General features: G+C 32.6%; 1 protein-coding gene across 1 annotated transcript in view; it reads left to right on the top strand.

Annotated features, from left to right (window-relative positions):
* Positions 1-20948, top strand: part of LOC131853039 (protein furry) — a 161028-nt gene that overhangs the window by 88953 nt on the left and 51127 nt on the right. Inside the window, exons 28-31 of the mRNA XM_059203831.1 lie at positions 3128-3250; positions 10451-10584; positions 11766-11867; positions 14480-14614. Of these exons, the coding sequence (XP_059059814.1) occupies positions 3128-3250; positions 10451-10584; positions 11766-11867; positions 14480-14614 (494 nt within the window). The remainder of the gene's footprint in view (positions 1-3127; positions 3251-10450; positions 10585-11765; positions 11868-14479; positions 14615-20948) is intronic.

Below are 20948 nucleotides of genomic sequence, written 5' to 3'. Positions count from 1 at the left end.
CTAATGTTCATCACTTTTTCAGTAAAACATCACACCGTTTTTACACTAAAGAATCAATTTTACTACAAATTTAATAGGCCCTAATTTGAAAATTAACTAACCACACCAATTATGCACCTAACACACATGTGGTTTAACGCAACGGGTTTATCAAATTTTCTGTGGTAATGTCATAATGCAGTCGGCAATACTAATAAGACAGTACAATTCAATATCACCTATATTAATTGTATGTGTATAACGTTATTATTTTAATATCATTGTAGCCCAGTATAGCACTAAGCAACAAAGGGCTGTGAGAATTAAATATTATAATATTACTAGCAATGCCCGCGATTTTGTACATCGTAGGCGTGGTATTTACACCTGTCTAGAATGAGTATAAACAATTTTATAGTTTTGTCCCGCATTTTTTCCGATACGTTAAAGGTTAAGCTACTGATAATTACTTCAAATTAGAGATCATAATATTCATGTAATATTATTTTATGTATATTGGTTATTAATAAATTTATTACATACACAATACATGTCACAAGATCCAAATTCAAAACTGCCATTTGTCATAATGTCAAATACAATTACTTGCGTGTCTGGTTAATTCATATTACTTGCAGGGTTGCCGTAATAATATTTTCTAGTATCTTTTATTCCTTAATATCTCCCGATGAGAGAGCCTGGAAAGTCGCCTGCTACTAGTATTAACTCTCGAGATGCTCTAAAGGAAATCGTGTAACGTCTAATTGCTCCTCTATAAAGTAAAGATATTAGTTTTAACTTTGTAAGGTTTTATTATATGACGACCACTAGCTGTAGACCTCTTTCGCGTGTCACACAATAAATAATTTTACTTATTTCGTTCCTCGTAACGTAATTTATATCTGTATTTTTTATATAATTTGCTTGGCAAACTGTGCGGCTACCCAGCTGATAAGAAGTCTATACTAATCATCTTAATAATATAAAGAGGAAAGATTTCATTGTTTGTTTGCATTGAACAGCCTCTAAACTATTGGATAGATTTGAAAAATTCTTCCTAAAATATAATTCCTGATTAATATAGATGATAGAATACTTTCAAAAACGTTAAGGTTCGTGTTTAAATTTCGAAAATGTACATGTGAAAATAAACGCAGCATGTGAAAAAAATACGAAAAAAACCTTTATCGCGTACTCTGAGGAGATTATTCGCACAAAAGCAAATTACAGCTTTATAGAGCATAGCAATCTCTAAATGTGTTTATTTATAAGATCAACTAAACAGACAGACAAAAAATATTATTTCACAGTCTTGCTAATCTCTGAAACAGGTGCACCGATGTTGACGGGACTTTCGCTAGCTAATGTTTATTCTAGAAATTTTAATTCTTTTACTAAAAGTAAGTTAAATTCTACGCCAACGAAGTCGCGGATAACAGAAAATAGTCGCTAGCATAACATATAATAAATTTGCAAATGATCGCTGGGCATATTGAAAAAAGAAACTACTACTGGAACACTTATCGAAAAACGATTTTTATTTTTAAAAATCGTAATTATTTGAGTATGTGTACGCTAATCTCGGAAATGGCTTAACTGATTTGTATGCAGTGTTGACTTTTTCATTATTCTAAACTGTTTGAAAACAAAGTTACAAATCACGAATACGGAGGCCTAAGCCTTAGATAAAATTTACGGCATAAGTTACCTGTACAGTGTGCACAGAACTTTGCATAGGACTACATTAAATTAATTAATATTAGAAGCGCAAATTTAGTAGTCGCATGAATAATCGCAAATTATAGGAGTATCTATTTAATCTATTTGCAAAAGCATAGGACCGATTTATATCCGAGCTTGAGTCGACTCAGGCGACGCTATCGCTGAACGTTTACAATAAGTTTACGCCTCAACGCCTGCGCCTCCCAATCGTACTCTACTCGAGCGACTATTAAAAAATATAAATTAATATTTCAATTTAAATTTGATATCCTAAAGTGAGAATTAGCTTTTATAAATTATTGTTTTTATATTCATTACTAGTTGACACGGCAAACGTTGTTTTGCTAATGCTAATGTTGATAATTTAGAGTTGTGTATATTTTTAATGCTGAAATATAAAAAAAAATCTAAATAATGTTGTCCAAAACTATAAAATAATCATTTACGGTTGGACCATCCTTATCACTTAGTGGTATAAAAATAGTTTACATCCTGAGTATACACAGAAAATTTTAAAGTGGATTTTTACTTGGAATTGAAAGTCCTTTTACTCTACCTAAAGGTTACTATAGTGGGACACTCCCGACGCCTATGTTGTACTTAATTAATATTATTTCACTCGTCCCCATTACTGACAATTCCCTCTCCCACTAAATTTTTGTTTAAGGTTTATATAAATTACCGCAATATGCGTTATAGTGTCTGTTATACAGTAAAGAGCGCTGGAAAGTCTTTTAAGCTACATAATATAAGATCTTTAAATAATAAAAGTTACTTACGTTGCAATCAACTACTTTTATAGCAGTATAAAGTTAACTATTTATATATAATATAGTATAACATAATAGAATTAACTTTGACTAATAAATTTCGCTGAATCAAATCTCAGCAGGACTTATAAGTATTTATAACTTTATTAATATTATATAAATATATACATACATAAAATCTACGAAATAAATAAAATCAATGAAAAACCGCAAAAAGGAAGTTCAAGTTGGTCGGTAAGTAGGTATTACAATGTCTCGACGCTCTCCCACATTATTCCTGTCTCGCGTGTCTGTTATTATGTCAAAAACGATGTAAAAATGGTCACGACTTGGAAACGTACACGATTTTGTATTTGTAAGTACTGATATTATCATTACAATTCACTACAAACTATTTAGAATGATTGGATGATTTTATTTAAGTATCCTAAGAAATACGAGTATACCGTATCGCTTCATTTATCCTTATTTTCTGCGTGCAGCTAAAATCGTCCAGTTTTAGGTGCTCGCAAAATTTTATTTTTGACCAGTAAAGGGAATCTGTACTTGCCGCCAAGCAGTTAGCTTTACAAACTATATACCAGTTTGAAAGTTGAGATGTGGATATGATGCAAAAGATTCTTGTGATAAAGTAACATTATACGAATTGTCAACAGGTTCAGAGAAGGGTCGGGGCACACTGGACGCGCTGCTGTGCACCACATACTGTAGATCGCAGTTGTACCTCTCCCGGCAACTGTCCCAACTGCACCCCGAACTCACTATGCCGATGTTCTCAGGTAAGCTCCCCGATGCATTCATAAGCACGTACGATAAACACAATAACATACGATAATGACAATACAATTCCCAAACTAGTGTTTTCACAGTTAATTATTTACCTACACTCGTATTTAGGTTTCCGGTATAAATGCGTTAACGATGTATGCAGTGAATTAACCTGAATTAAATTATGCGCTGTCAGCACTATATTGCAAAACTAAAATTAATTTCGCTCATTATATAAAATTATTTTTACATATTTCCGAGAATGCTGCTGCTCAACATATATATATCTTAACCATCCTATAAATTTTGTACCGGGAGGAAATTAGTCACTATAATCTGTTTCAGGCCTGCAGATCACTATAACTTATGTGAGGTATCCTTTAGAAGGTATTCGTTACTGCGTTTCAACTCTTTTTTATTGTTCATTATCGCAGTACTCTCAGTAATCTCCGACTGTAGTGAAAAATTTAAAATGATCCTAAATAATTATGGTTAATACAGTTTACAGTTTTTATGAAATTGTCATAAGCTCTCTAGAACCAAATTTAGTTCATACACATATGTGTATTAGCAGATTACATTTTTTCATTAGAACCTGAATGAATGTATACTGGCAGCTTACCAGTTTTTTTGTCTTTATATATCTACTACCCATTTTTTCGGATCTAATTAAAACTCCATAACCTGTGTAAAATCTGCCTGTAATGAACGTCGTGTCTGCAACAGTTCAACTTTGTTTGCTAAGCCGCAAATTCACCCCCGTGACTCGGCTTAACTTTATTTGCAGGAAGTATTATAGCCATGAGTAATGTTTACCGTAATACGATCCATATCCACTGCATCTGTTACACTGAGTACACTCCAATGTTGACACAGATCACGTATATACTCGTATTATCCCTCGTAATTGGAAAGTGAGGATGTTTTCAAATAAGTTACAATTTTGTCCAAGTAAAAAACGTTTCGCTTTAACGGTAATCGCTTTGCCATTATTAAAATTAGCTGTTACTTAGCATTTTTTTATATTCTACTGGATTGACAGATAAACTCGTATGTTGGTAATTGGCAATCCTACAACAGAATCACATCTGAAAAGCTTGCAAGCTACAATTGTTCAGACAGAGATAACCACGCAGTCGCCTCCTATATAACCTACCTCGTTCAAACTACAACTGTATAACGTTTACTAAGTAGTAATATTAAATATTTGAATACGTAGCGGTTCCCCTTTTAATGGTTGGTTACCTGTGCAAATAACAATTATTACTAAATAAAATTCAATTCACAATATTATTTCTTCTTCATTTGTATTGTTCAGATGACTAGAGTATTCGTCTGTTACTGTATATTGATTTGATCCAAAAATGTTGAAAGTTCAAGTGAAGTGAACATCTAACGCTGTTGCATTTGTTGTTGATTTTAAACAGATTTAATTTAAAAACATATGACTGTGTAAATGTAATGACAATCAAAGATTATTTTGGCGCGCACATATCTTAGCATGACAATGTCACGTGCCATAGATCGAAAGGTGGTTACTTCAAATCTGTCAGCTACCTATAAACTTTCGGCGTCAAATATTTCTGAGTTTCAATAACAAGCCTCTCAGCTATAGGTTCAGGAGTAGACTTACCAGCCTAAAATTAGAATTTATATTTTATTTATTTGCTTCTCATATGCTAAGTCATAGATGTTATGTAAAATAAATAGCTACATAAAACATGTGTTACTCTGTAGACGCACTGCAATCAAATTATTATAACTACACTTGCATTGTAATCATTTAAAATTAAAAACTACACAGAATTAATTGGTAATACGGTTGCTATTAAACATAATTAATTTCTTGCCATGTATCATATTATATATATTCCCAGTGATTTGTGGGCTTGTCTAGTAGTTCTTTCGCCTCCCGTTTTAAAGTTGATAATTCTTTGTCCATCCATATTTTTGTATTTATTAGTAGAGGCTTTCGTTTTTAAGAATAAGAACAACTTCAGAAAAACGCGACATCAAACGCATTCATCAATTACTCGCATCAAATTTATATGTACAGCGTGAGTGATGAATTTTCATATTAAAAAATAATTATCAAATCAATTTAAAGTTCTTTGGTAAAAAAACAAAAATATGTATTTCGAATTGAGTATTCCCTCGTTTCAATGAGCCCCTTTTCTATGAACTCCGTCTGCAAAGCTTTTATCAACCTACACAATTTAATTTTCTTACAACCGTATAAAAATATTTAAAATAAGTAGCAAGCAAACGTTTACTTTGATGGTTTACTGTTATACTTAATTAAAAGTTATTGACTCGCGCTGCCAATGTCGCAATGCTAAATTGTATTTGCGTTTAATCATTTAATTTAAAATCAGCGTTATTACTCTTATAGTATACAAGATAATGTGTACATATGATGATATATGTAATGATTTATTACTTCTACATAAAACACATCTTTGTTTGTTAGACTGTAGGTATTAATTACTATAATGTACTCAGTACGTACGTACTGAGTATAAAGACTATATATATATATATATATATATATATTTGTTTGTATGTACTCAAATATAAAAAAATATTAAATTTTCAATATTTCTTACATATTTAAAATCACACTAGCCAGTAATAATAGTACCCTTGTAAAACTGGGCGACTCGATAGTTTTATATCAATATACGTTTGCATTAAGCATTTAATCACATAGTTACGGCAGCCAGCCATGCATACACCAGATGTTGAGTGCCTGCAAACGTCAGTCAGGCAGCGGTCTACCGCAATATCACATGCCAGCACATGTGTACAGGCATCTACAGATAAGGTAATACACATAACACCAAAAGTGATAAAGCAAATGAAATAATTGCGAACTTATCTCACTTCAAGAAGAGCCGAACCTCAAGTCAAGAACCGAACACCGACAGAGCATGCAGAGCCTAATACAAGGCTCTGCATGCTCTGTCGGTACATCGGGACATACTTCTAAATGCATTACAACAGCTCACATAACTACATAACTACATAACGGTATTGTAGAATACAAGTGGGGCTGAATAGTGCGGCTCTGTCCTAACTACCGACCTGAGTAGAAACAAACACCCAGACGTCGAACGATCGAACCCCCAGAACAGTACCGTCGAATTCCAAACTAAGCAGAGCTTGTACGTTTAATTATTTTAATGTTACCATATAATATACGTTGATGTGTGTGTATATATGTAAAAATAAATGCATATATGTGTACATATTTATATGTAGATATAATAGCAAATTGTTATAAATAAAAGGAGAGTTTACTCGGCCCTTATGGCCGATAGAGATCAGTGGAATGACATACCGCGCCGACTCCAAATAATGGGATAAAAGCAAGACAGTGATGATGATGATAGTGATAATAATAAACAAATACAGTAATAGAAAAATACAATAATAATGAACTTGCAAGTAGAAATACGTAGAAATTAATCCAGCCTGTTACAAACTCAAGTACTTATAACAATGACACTTAAAAAATATATCTGTTTACAACTGTTTGGAATGCAACTGATATTTAATCAGAACAATATAAGTACTGAATAACTGCCATAAACAGTTACATATAACAACCAAATCAACTTGAACTATTAGAAACCATTTTCATGTATATGTTAATTATACCTTGCATCAAATATACCACCATCGAAAGGGGTGATAATACCACAGTAGCCGTATTTATAAAATAATATTTACCTACGTTCAGATTAAAAGTAGGAGAACTATACTCAAACATTATTCTATTCCATATGTCATATATAATTCAGTTATCTACTCAAAATACGCATTACGTAACTACAAGTAGAAATATCTATCTTTTAAGAATTTTTTGCATAAAATATAATAATAATTATTATTATTTATTCCAAAACAAATGTAACACAGAAATGTCTGACAACATTTAACCGCGCTCTACAACCTTTTGTAATAATATTGATTTAGTTGTGAATGACTTTAACATTGGTACAATTCAAGATGTAATAAATAACATGGCCCTTACAAAATCTTGACGTTATATCTTACGTTACGCATGTCTATCTATCTATAATACACATATCATAAGAGTCTGTGATAGACTTACATGAATAAAGATATTTTGATTTAATTTGAATAATAATAATATTTATTTATTTAAAAACAATAATTTACATTATACACAATCATTGCAGACTTAGACCGGTACGATACAATATGGTACCGGTACAATACGGTATGTCAATTAACCAAAATTATCAGTGGTGTACATTTACAACAGTCTGCACTAAGCATAGCTTGTATCACATGGGCCAGGCTATGTTTTACCTATTAGATTGCTATTTTAAGGTAGTCGTTTCTGATACCGTAGACAGAATTTACATTTTCACTTACCTGATATATTTAAAATTTGGCTGTAAAATATTCATATATGTCTGTGTATATTTAAAGCCCTGAAACTCAAATCCCCGTGTTATAATTACAATGAAGGACAGTCATACTATTTTTTATAAACTCTAGCCACACAGACTTAGCACAGACCAAGGAAAAAGTGAGACCAAATCTTTACAGGTTGTATGTAAAAGTTTTCTTTAAGCCGCCTTAAGTTGATATAAGGGCGTCTTTTGTTAAGGATAATGTAACGTTTTAGGACGTTACAAATATTAGAAAATTTATTTATCTTATTTACGAAACATGTATAAAACCAAATGGAAAATATAATTAAATAATGTGTTACATTAGTTAAAGAAGAAACAAATTGGAAACTAGTACCCCCTTAAATATGTTGAGTTCAACTAGATAGAACTACACCGATCACATGTTTAAAGTTGTTCGCGTATGCTTAATTAGAATAATAGTAAAATAGCTTATTCAAGAGAAGAGGAGATAAAATTTAGATAGTAATAAGATAGGTGGATTAGTAAGTTGGGATTTATGAAATGTCCAGTGCATGTAAAGTTTTTGGAAGTAAAACAAATTCATAAGTAAAATATTCACTACACCAGTTCCGTACAAGTTCTGTTTGAAATGTTTATCTCTCAGATAACTTCTTAGATAGTTTTATGTCTAGTATAGTTTACGACCGCATATTATTTACGTTCATACCATTCGACATAAATACATATTATGTATGTCGAGCCAGTGCAACGTTTTCTTTTGATTTGAGAAAACCCTGCCCTTACTAGTTCTGGCATTAATAAAATGTGTAATTATTTTCTAAAATAAATCCAAATGCTTACGAAACTATAAAAGTATTTTTCAATCAAAATCCCCATTATCGTTTTTTATTCTACAATCGCGTTCATAAATTGTATTCGCACGGAAAGAGCAAATAAATCAGATTTGAATCTTTTCAAATAACTTAGTGCAGGTAAATATTCGTAAGTCTAAGTCTGTAAATCAACCAACGGCACCTTTGTAGAAGCTTCAGTGTAATTGAAATAGCAGCTGCTAATATTGATCGTAGCAGTTGTACACAGAAACTTAAAACCAAATAATAACTACGATCAAACAAATTGAATTCTGTTGTTGTAACTAATAAAGATTACGTCTGTAAGTTAACGACCAACAGGCGATCAAAAATATGTATATAGAAATATTTTGCCAAAGTATCCTTTTTAAAGAATTTGATTTTATTTCTATATCGGAGCTAAAAGAAATTCAATTAAATCAAAATATAATATAATAATGATCATGAACAATAGACACAACATAATAGGCAACTAATACAAATATTTAAAGACATTTTTTTTAATAATGCACATATCAAAAACTCAGAACTATACAAACAAGCATACTTATACAAATCTTTGCATAGAGGAATGAAATCAGCGACTATAATAAGTAGGATAATATGCTAAACGAGGACGCGAGGCCGTTAAAACAGAATAGATTTTAGTCATGTTGTTACTTAAAAACGCTAATGAAAAACTAGATGTACTGACTGTTTGTAATATAGTTGCATTTATAGCTAACGGAAATCTCAGCGGTCATTCTTATATTAATGTACCTGTACATGAATAGTTAAGCTACGCATGCATAAAATAGCATATACTATTACGTCAATATAAGAAAACAAAGCAATTTAACAGGATACATATTCTGTACTGGACTGTCCACAAAAGCATTTATACGTGTGGTCAATTAGCCCAGCCATCATTGCATTCAACGACATCAGAGGTCCATCATGCCGCCGCAAATTAAGGATTAATCTCGGAAACTAATGAACCAATTCGAAATTGGACGTCTGTTCTATCAGAATAATGCAATCCATATTTCCCACTAACTAATCCGGCATCGGGAATAGAAATAATCTTTATTCCAATAGACTTAACACAAGCACTTATTAATAATTATATTTTTTTTCTACCTATTATTCAGATGTGTTTTCCGAATAATAGGTAGAAATATCACAGTCTTATCACAATAATAATGAAAGAGCAGTTCCTTGCTTGTTATTCGGCAAATTGTTATACATTACGGGTTCAATTCACGCATACATTACGGGGTAAACGCAACAACAAGCCTCAAAATCCATTTTGTCTGCTAAACTTTTTGTTTTCGAGTCTATGCTAATGGTAAATTAATATTGAGGAAACGGCGTGTATTCACCCGCCTAGACAAAGTTGCGAGATATTGTCAGTTTATTTAGACAATGCTTCATTTGTTAGATAGCTTTTAAAGTGATTTAATACCTCGACCTGCCGTATTCCTGAAACGTGAGATTGAATGTGGCTAGAAGTTTGTTAAAAGTTCCTACTAATGTTTCGCTGCTATGTAATAGCTATAGTCAGGGAAAGAAAATTTAGTAAGGTGTACTAATAAGCCCATTGCTAGCAATGTACCATGTCAGGTTGACCACCACACATTTCCCCCTGGAAACCATCGTGATAAATTCCCTGGTGAACGATGACCTAACTTACCTGACCTCATGACCTTCTTATCATCCTCCAGTAGTGCCCCACCAGCGTAAACCGTTAGCGCAGGCAGGTGAATCATTACATTATTATACATAAAAAAGCAATAAAGATATGTACTCGTATTTGAAAAAACAAATGTGGGCATAATCAAGTGTTGCGGTCGGCACGACGCTGACAGTCGATGTTATTTGTAATTGCACTCCTAATTTGTTCGTTTATGTTGAATTTATTATTGTTTCACTTAACGCGACGATTGTAATGAATATAATTTCCTTCAAATAGAGATTACTGCGCGCTTCCAAACTGCTCGTACGGAGGTTCGACAGCTGCTGCTCCAGTATCTGTTGCCTTGGCTCGTCAACATCGAATTGGTGGACCCCAACGTCCCTCCAGCCAACCCGCTCTCATACATACAGGTATTTCAATATCCACTAGTAATGTATACAGATTAGTTTAGACTCTCATACATGTATATATATATATCATCTTATTAATTCGTAATAATACGCTCTATCGTTTTTACGAAAATTGCGCGGAGTATGAAATTTTGCACACATAATTTATATAGAGATGGAGTGTAAAAATAAATATATATATATTTTTTTTTTAATTATGCGTAATAAATACATTAATGAAATAAAAAATCATTACATATACTACCATGCATTACACATACACACATAGAAGTATAGTCTTCGACAATAAATTTTAATCAGTTTTTAAATTAATTATGATAGAATTCTGACCATTGGGCGATCATTAGTATATATACCGTACTAACTATCTACCAAAGGTAGAATTTGTACATAGTTATCTGGTTATATGTGGTTCATCTGTAAAAAGCGTCAAGGATCTTGTAAGCTGTGTTTTTGTTTTAGGCTGAAGGATGGCAGTAAAATTGCAGGGTTGTAATATCTGTATCTATAAGTATTGGAGCTTGTCGTGACTTGACGCAATTAGCTTCGGGAGTGATACTGAATTCTTGCAAACGTGTAATTTTCAAAAACCATTTCAACAATATTCATTGTGTTTCAAGCATTATTTCATGTAATAAATGCTCTTATATCGAACCCAAAAAATTAACCACTGTACAGGTTGCACAAACCGCATCGCTAAAAGTTTTGCAACTGCATTGTGTTTTGCGTGTAAAAATTTTTAACGAACGAACTTTTTTACAATCGAATTCCAAAATTTCAACACAAATGGAATCCGCTGTAATTAAAAAGTAAAATTGTCTCCTAGACTACACACTTGCATAGCGATTTTAGCGTAACAATATAAAAATAAAGGTTTTTCAAACATTTATAGATATTATGTATTTCAAAGACGCCCATTTTTTTAAAGTGATTAGAATGGCAAACAAGCTTACTGTCCAGCTAATGATCAAAAGAAACCTTCATCATCATCATACGTACAACATATGTACATATACATACAAACAATCATACTCTTGAAAACAAATATTTGTACCATGCGAGGAATCTAACACGCTACCATCGGAAGTAAAGCGGTGTGTAAAACGTCTAGAACATCGAAACTTTTATACAGAGTACCTCTGAGTTCTGTTTTTGTTGCTAAATTATATATATTGTTTCAGTACTACGCGTCCGAAGCCGGTCGTAGTGGGCGGCGTGAGGGTCTGGGCTCCGCAGAAGCTACGGAGATGGTGCTAAATAATCTTTTCTACATCACAGCGAAGGTAATTTAATTAACTGTGGGTAATATATCATATTCTATATGAATATTACCCACTGCCTTTAAACAGCGAAGGTAACTATTACCAGTTCACCACCTTCATCGCTGTTATCTAAATAAGGTTATATGCTGTTCGTCTTGTACCTACACTTGTAATATTTCTGTCAACACTCAGCATCCTTCTATCAACACAGTCTGGTACACTCGTGGAGTATACCGCCTACCGCTTACTGCTTCGACCTGGTCGATCTATTGCATGGGTGACCACGAAGTTTAGTACCGCAGTAGTTATATGTAGTAGTCATACCAATTGTCTGCGTCTTGGTGGTGAACTCAACACTTAATATGTTTCTACATCACTGTCTGCACGATAATCGTTTAAAAAACTAAATTCATGACAGGTGAAGTCACTTTCATGTGAATGTGACCCGATGTATATTGTGTATACAAGGTCGGCCCTTGGTGAAGGGTAACAGGATTGCGGACGCGCCTCTGTTTGCACCCGGTCGTCATCCGTCAACCCCGACCTTGCTATGGTGCACACACTCCCTTCAGTACTGATTTGTGTTTGATATCATGTAATGTATTATGTTATCATCCTAGTCACCGACAGTAACAATCTATATATTAATACGAAATTTGGGCGAACTTAAAGTATAAACAGAGTATGAAATTTAGCACACTACAGAAGACGTGTATAATACCATATTATGTTATCTGTGATAATACTAATATTTTTAATTATTGTTACTGAATGTTAAAACACGATTATATTGATTTTTTTATTCAAATTTCATATAATTTGTTAGAAAGAAATAGGCAAATGAACAGTGTAGCCTTGGCGAACTCTGTCATTATGGAAGTATAGTCTATGACTTATTCAATAGGAAAATGAAAGCACTTATAGAATCTTTCAAATTATATGTCATTGTAAATGCGTGATTATACTGTTTAGCGATGTCCATTTTAATGCAACTTTACTGAGCTGGGCTCATATTGCATTCTTCATAACCTGTAAAATGTCGTGGTTTAAACGCAACCCAATAATATATTCCAATCCTAAAGTCATGAGTTTTGCATTTTTAATGTTTCAACTCGCCTGCACGTGTGGAGTAACCTTCCAACAATGGTGTTTCCGAACCGATACGATATTGTAACCTTCAAGAAAAGAGCTTATTACTTCTAAAAACGCCGCCTACGCACTTGCAATTTCCTGGTATTGCCAGTGCTCATGGGCGGCGGTAATCACTTACTATCAGTTGAGCTGCACGCTCGTTTATCGCTATAAAAAAACGTGTGGTGCACGAAATGTATTAACCTATATCCAGAAGTCTTTGCATGCACATATATTTATTGAAATGCATGGTATAAAGAACGTTACTCTCAGAAAGGACTGCTATCATTTTGCTACTTTGGAATGCGATCGACTTTGAATACAGACATAGGCGGCCGGAAAGATTGCTAACGAGTTAACATTTGTTTATTATGCAGAACAATTATATCATCGACTAACAACAAATTAAAACATGTCTTAATTTTGTAACAAATGAAATCAAAATATCTTTATTCATGCTACTAAAGTCTCTCATTAGTTCAAATGTACCTATATTTTGAAGTGCTTTCGAGCTGAGAAGAACTGACAAGAAACTCAGCTCTTATTCTTTTCAAACGAACTAATACATTATTATATAAATAAACATTCCTTTTTACATTAAATTATGAAGAATATAGTGACTACCACCAGCATAGCACGAATATCTACCCTAATAAATCACACTAATTGTAAGGTCTATAAAAATACGTTACTATAATTGTATTAAAAATTAATTAAAACTCAGGTTTCGGTATTCGGAATATTACAAATTCGTATTCGTATTCGTTCGCAATTATACGAATTTGTAATATTTCGAAAAGAATAGCCCAGTCTACGGTATTCATTGAAGATATAAGTCAATATTTTTTAATTGTCTAAGTATTTTAGGGTTATCCAATACAAGGAAAAAAAGTATTGGCAGTACCGTAATAATATTATCTCTGTAAAATAGTTAGCGGTGGTGACCAGAATATTGTTAATTTTTAAAAACCATAAGTTGATTTTTATACCTGTGGATTTTGTGACAACTTCACTCCAATGCACAGAAAGACGCAGCTAGTGAGCGTGGGTAAGAATTCTCAGAAGTAATTAAAGATACTGGAGAAAAGTTCACACAATGAGACGTCGCGCCACGCAGTTATCGTATAATGGAATATGTGTTCAATTGAAACGTGTTTAATTAGTACTCGAAGGGATGTTTCCTACCATATATGTAAGGGGATGGCAGCTGCGACGCGGCCTGTGGTTACATCTTATTATTATGTTTATTAACGTCGGAACAAAGAAATTCCCTGCAAATTTTCTTTTGTGTATGAATACTTTGTAATAAAAGGACCACAAATAACAGAACAAGCAAACCTTGAAACGATGTATAAAATGTTTTTCCTCAATTGGAGTAGCTCGGCTACTTTGTTCTCACTGTGTGGATCCCATTCGATCGATCCTCTGTGCTATTCAAAGAGAGATGATTGATTGATTAAACAATTTTATTAACTTTCTAATGTTTGTTTTGTTGCTCACAGTTCTCGGACAAGCATCCGAAGGAAATTGAACAGCTGTGGTCGACGCTGTGCTCGTGCTGGCCGAACAACCTCAAGGTCATCATCCGGTACCTGATCATAGTGTCCGGGATGGCACCCAACGAACTACTGCCTTATGTGAGTACCATCGTATATTGTCTCAATATTTTAAAACATAAACAAATATCATTTAAGTACTTAATATGTTATGAATATATTTGTATCTTAATGTTTATATATTTAATAGTCTAGCGGTTTAATACACCGTACTACCGATGAGTACGTATTAGATTCTTTGCACAAACATTTTTACTTACGAGTATGATTATTTGTTTGTCTGGGTCTTTTCTATGTATAATGTGTATTTACATAAAAAATGTATATAATAAGTATTTCATTTGTATATTTGGGATTAGGAGACTTTGTGTGAATTGTTCAGTGTTATTATTGTTATGTGAATAAAAAAATATCTGTTTTTCTGTCCATTGTTCTTAATCAGCCGATTATCTTACAAGATGCAGTCAGTACATACACAACTTGACACCAAGTTGTGTATGCGTTAGTAACCTCAATAAGGCGGCGGTACAGCGGCATGTTAAGAGACGTGTGACCATGCAATATTTTTTTTCTATTGTATTATACTGAATATTCTTTAGTAGGTATACCTTCTATTTTTATCAGAGACCTTGCGTCTTGTTTCGATCAAGTGCGATAGCTATACTTTCAAATGAAATTTTGACGTATATATTGAAATATCCACTCTTCTCTATAGGCTATGGAAGCCATCGTACTATAAAAAAATCATGTCAGATTTTTATACTGACTTGGATTGTTCATGTGAATGCAAATAATAAATGATATGTACTTTTTTATGAAACTTGACTTTTCTAGTTAAAATGAAAAAAACTTGTTTAAAGAAAATCTATCAAGTGTGAAACGTCGATATTAGTTATGTTATCCTATAGACAAATTTCATGGAGTTTAATTACTTATTGTGGATTATTTCATAGTAGGTAGCATATTTTGTACTGAGCGGTCGGGGACATACAGCCTTAAGCTTGGCGGATTGTTCTCCGCGTAAATTAATAAAGCACTATTAATATGTTGGGGCGTCTGGCCCCCGCTGCGGCGTTCACGTAAGTCAGCGTTAGAATACTGCACACCGACGCAAAGACAACATAATTGGTAGTTATTTTTCTTTTAAGTTTATATTCCAAAGACCTTTTATAGTGTCTGAGTATATTAAGCCTATTGTAGCCTGAGCTATTACATAAAGCTAGTTCAGTAAATATATACATACGGGCTGATCCGGCAATTATTATTTTGACATATATATTGAAGTACTAAATCCGTTTACTAAATTAAAAATAGGATTTGATAGTAGGGTGAAAATCTAATATATATATTTTAGGTATGTTATTTTACAAAAAATATATCTTAGTATTAATATCAGTTGTCTCGTACCTAATGCAAACTGTCTTTATCTTCTTATCTTGGGATTAGATGGTGAGGTGTGAATTGTCCAAGGGTAGTAGGTATTATTTGGGGTTTAAATATATATATATATATATATATAATAAAAATATGTTTTGAAACCCAGACGACGAGTGTGCGAGCAAGCAAGATCATAAAGTTGTTGAATAAGGATAAGGTAACTTCTAAAAGTAGTCTCATTTTTATTTACATTATAATCATCACATATTGTGTATGCCGTCTTTGAAACATCAGCGAATCGTTAATAGTTGAATAAAATATTGTGCACTTAATCTTACCACAGGAACTAAGAAAATATTCCAATCATAAAGAGAATAAATACCTTTTGTATCAGCCAGCCCAGTTACAAATGTTAGATGCAGGATCAAGTAAAGAGCATGCGGAACCGAAAACAAGTCGTAACATTCATAAAACGGAACAACTTTCTACAATAAGTAAATTAAAAAGATATATGTTTGTTTATAATAAGCTGTCATATATAATATTAATAATTATTGTTTATTTCATTACGAACATGGAGGGTAACAAATACATGTAGTATTTTGGTTAATATCCTAAAAAAACTTTTACAAACAATTTCTGTGAGAAGTCGGTGTCTGAAATAGGTATAACCTGTAATACAGATCACTGGGCCCCCAACCGTGCGTGTGATATAATGTGATTAAATTACGATGCTTATATTACACCAAATGAACTAAAATCATACAATGTTTAAAGGTACATTCCCGCTCGGCCGTTCGCGTCGTCATTTCTAATACGCACTACCAAAGAGTGGAACACACTTCCAGTTTTCGTGTCCCCGGAAAAAACAAACCCTGACAAGTCTTTGGTGAATAGATTTGTTTTGGATATGCGCGCTACATTCTAGGTCTTGCCATCATTTTCTAGATGAGGCAAGACCAAACGGAAACCCATTTATAATAATAAAATAGTAACAAATTAAGGATTGATAGTGAAAGGAGAATGACAGGATACGTGAGACTGGTGAGGTTGTATGTGTGTGTATGTCATATGTCCTATAAACATTGTGGTAACATGATCAATTTACTATGTAACGATATGATATGATTGCATTTCGTTTCTTGGTAGAAGTGTTTCAATTTAATGACTACTGCCCTTGACTTTCAAGCTGCAATCGATTAAGTGATAGTGCCTTGTTTAGATGTCAAGCACGCGCAAGCAATGTCGGCATAGACTTCATAACAGTCTGATCGATCACCGATATGGAAGGTCAGGGCGCCTCCACTTATGTTGGAAATAAACAACCCTGAATACACCACCACCATCTAATCAACTAGCAGACCTTGTCCTACGGGTACTAGATAACTTATGAACTTACTGAGGTTACACATATGTAATTTACGTAGATAAATACCTAGATCGATACGAACCTATGAATAAAAAAATGTATAGTGCAGTGGAAATGTCAGACAATGTATCAAACCATTAGAACACCAAGGTCGGCATTTATTTTAATGTTATACTTTTAGTTGTTTTTGAATGTGAATGTCGATAATTACAATGGCAGAGGTAATGCGAAAAAATATATGGTTGGATCGTGTAAAATATGATATGGAAAGAAAGATGACAGTGCACAAACAGGAGAAGAAATACATATAACGCTGACCTCAAATGAATTCGACAAAGGAAAATAAGACAAAATATTTAGATGTTTTTTAAATTGCTCTATAAAAATTTTGCCGCTATTCTAAATATACTTAATGCAAACTGCATTAAGCACAATAAGTTTCACTGAGGGAAGCGCGATATTAAAATTTTTGTAATCACAAATGATGGAATTGAACTAAATCGCAAATTTATCGTCTATTAGGTATCGGGATACCGAATACATAGTGTTCGCGCGATAGTAATGAACCATTGTTTGGCACGCTGTCAAAATAATAGTACTGTGATTAATTACACAGAATTAAATTACCTTCACGTCGATGTTAATTGTATGCAGTATTATCATTAGATCAGTGTAAGGTACGCATATATTGTTACATTATACATATAATCATTAGCATGTGTTCCGTAACTGTTAACTTTGTAAGAGATAACAATTATTACATAGATCTTATTGATGTTTTTCGTAAGTGTGATGCTGTAATGGATAGTATTTTTATGTAATTATAATGACAAATAAGCACTCCTAGTAATTATGTGATACATGAGCAGTGCCACGGACATCACGTTATCATGTGATGGAATGTTTCTAATCCTATAATTTCACTGCTTAATGTCAGGCTCAAACCGAAATATAGGTTACAAAATAACTACCTGTTTCAGTCACTTTCTAAAATTGGTAATCGGCGCTCATATAAATGAATAGTTTCAAGAATTCTAAAAACTTTGTGACACTAGCAGCATAAGTGTAACTGAATTGAAAACAAACATCATTGCCTTTCCTTTATTCTGTTATTTGGAGTAGATAAAAACAAAATAATAATTTAAAATTTTTCTTTTTCGTGCTTCGTATGTCATGCTAATTGTAATTATTTAAACGTACTTTCAGTTTATTTGAAAAAAGAAAATTTTTATTTCTCTATAGGAATGTGTTAAATTATACTAATTTTAATTACAAGATATTTCTTATAATAATAACAGTACAGTGTGTGGTACTATGTATAAAATAAACAATTATTAATATATATTCACAATTCGATATCACGTGACACACAAATTTGTTGACCTGCTTTTTGCTTGGAGACGCTTAATCAAAAATTATCCAACGAAAATCCTACAGGATTTAATTATCAAATAGAAATGGCTGTTAGTAGTGCGACGCTTTCAATTAAGCAGTCTCAATACTCCTCTTTACCATAGCATATTAGCCAGTAGCTGAGAGTAAATATAGATTTTCATTAATATTTTAGGTAGCCAATTTAATTTCTATTTTTAAAATTAAGAAGCAAATTAAGCAAACAACAAAAGTGCATTCATCTATCGTACATTTACTCCGTGCCTACAGTTAGGCTTTAATTATTTAATAATTAAGTTATTCATTAAAACTTAAACCTCGTACAAAGAACTTACTATTGTTTACAAATAAAGAAAATAGATCGAAAGAAATGTAGAGACAACTAAAATAAAAGATGGCTGTATAATGAAGCAAACTTTAGATATTTTTACTAAGAGAGTAAACAAAATAACTCTAATTATTATGACTATCCAAATGATACGTTTTAATTATTGAATATAATATATATATATATATAACAATAGCAAAAAAAATTATACATTTTACAGAGTATTGAATAGAAAAAACATATTAATCAAATTGTTGCTAACACTGTTTAACACAAATGATATTAATACGAGTATGTATATATACATATTTATTTTTTATGTTGAAGCAGTAATTTCGCCGTTTCTATTTTGCTCTTATTGTTTGTTAATTATTTTCACGTACTCTAAAAGGGGTTGAAGCAGTGTCTTAGTCAGAAGAGTTATCTGAACAATTTTCCACACTGAGCCTCAGACCTTTTTGTATTGCTGATCACACGTAATGGAACAAACTATTATGTTAGGACGTATTGTCCACAAATACAATTGTAATTGTGAGTGGTTTGTCAAAATCGGAAATAAACTATTTATGTATCTACCTACTAATTAAAGCTAGCAAATACCTCAACGCAGACGAGCCTCTCAGTAAGCAATCTCTTCCAATCCAATTGGAAGGAAATTAAAACAGAAAAATTCCAATTCGTTCGAATGAACCCGATTTGTTCCTGTAATCAGAGATTGTTAATTATTATTCAATTTGTACGGAACCAAATCAGTATACAATATCGGTTTTAAAAAGAATAATTGAAGTCAGTATTTACTTTATTGGAATTAAATGTACAGTACTACGAATATCACTTATACAGTTGACTCCTTTGTTACCTCTAATTCGGTGCCATTCCGGAAAACTATGAGGCTATCCCTTCGTAATAATAATAATAACCTTGAACAATTTTTTTTATGTACACTAGACTAGTAAAACGTTACAAATAATTATACTCATAAATGCTTGCACCGATCGAGGAATCTAACACGTGACTATAGACGTAAGGCGGTGTGATAAACCGCTAGACCACCGACACCGTCAAGTATCTTCGTATCCTGTAATTATAAGTGTAGACGCAGGCGATTTTATACAAAGTCTATCTTGGTAGAGTAATGGTGAGGATATGGCATGTCTCTATGGGAAAAATACAATGCAAATTTCGTGTCGAGATTTCCTTCTACTAACGTAGAGACTAGTTTCCTCTGATTAATAAGACTAATTAGTTTTGTTTAACAAGTAACTATACGTAATATTGTACTGATAGAATAGATTTTATACACAATTTGAAATCTCTAATGTTCAAAAGATTTATTTTAAAAAGCAACAGACAAATTCTTTGATCATTCTTCTTGGGTGAATCTATATTATCATCGGTAGAATAATCAAATATTTATTCAAAGTACTTGAAATATTATGTTTATTTCAATAAATATTATTGCTAATATACTTAGCACACTTCAGTGGAGGATGATAAGATGAACATGAGGTCAGGCCAGTTAGTCCATCGTGATGAATTCACAAATAATTTATCACGATGGTTTCCTGGGAACGAGTGGATGAACTTAACATGATACATAGCTAACAATGGGGTTATTAGTCCCCATTGCTAACAGTGTATTTCAAGGGAGGGTGCTATTTTAAATACATACTATATGTATGTATTTTAAATACGTGAAGCAAATATTTTGTACCCTTTTTACAAAAATTGCGCTGACTGAAGAGTATCAAATTTCGTACACTTATAGTTTCTATAGAGAAGGAGCTAATGAAGAATGCTAATATTTTTATTAATTATGCAAACATAATAATATTAATCAGTAAAAAAATATTATACACTCTACCATGTATTTGACACACACACGTATATACTCTTTTCTTTAATGTTAAAATCTGTGGTCAAATTGAGAATAGATGAATGTTGTTTGT

This window comes from Achroia grisella, unplaced genomic scaffold, assembly GCF_030625045.1.
Source record: "Achroia grisella isolate CSIRO2021 unplaced genomic scaffold, CSIRO_AGI_Agris_v1 utg874, whole genome shotgun sequence".
Taxonomy (NCBI): Eukaryota; Metazoa; Arthropoda; class Insecta; order Lepidoptera; family Pyralidae; genus Achroia; species Achroia grisella.
Note: the sequence above shows the minus strand (reverse complement) of the source record. Positions and strands in the feature narration are given on the sequence as shown.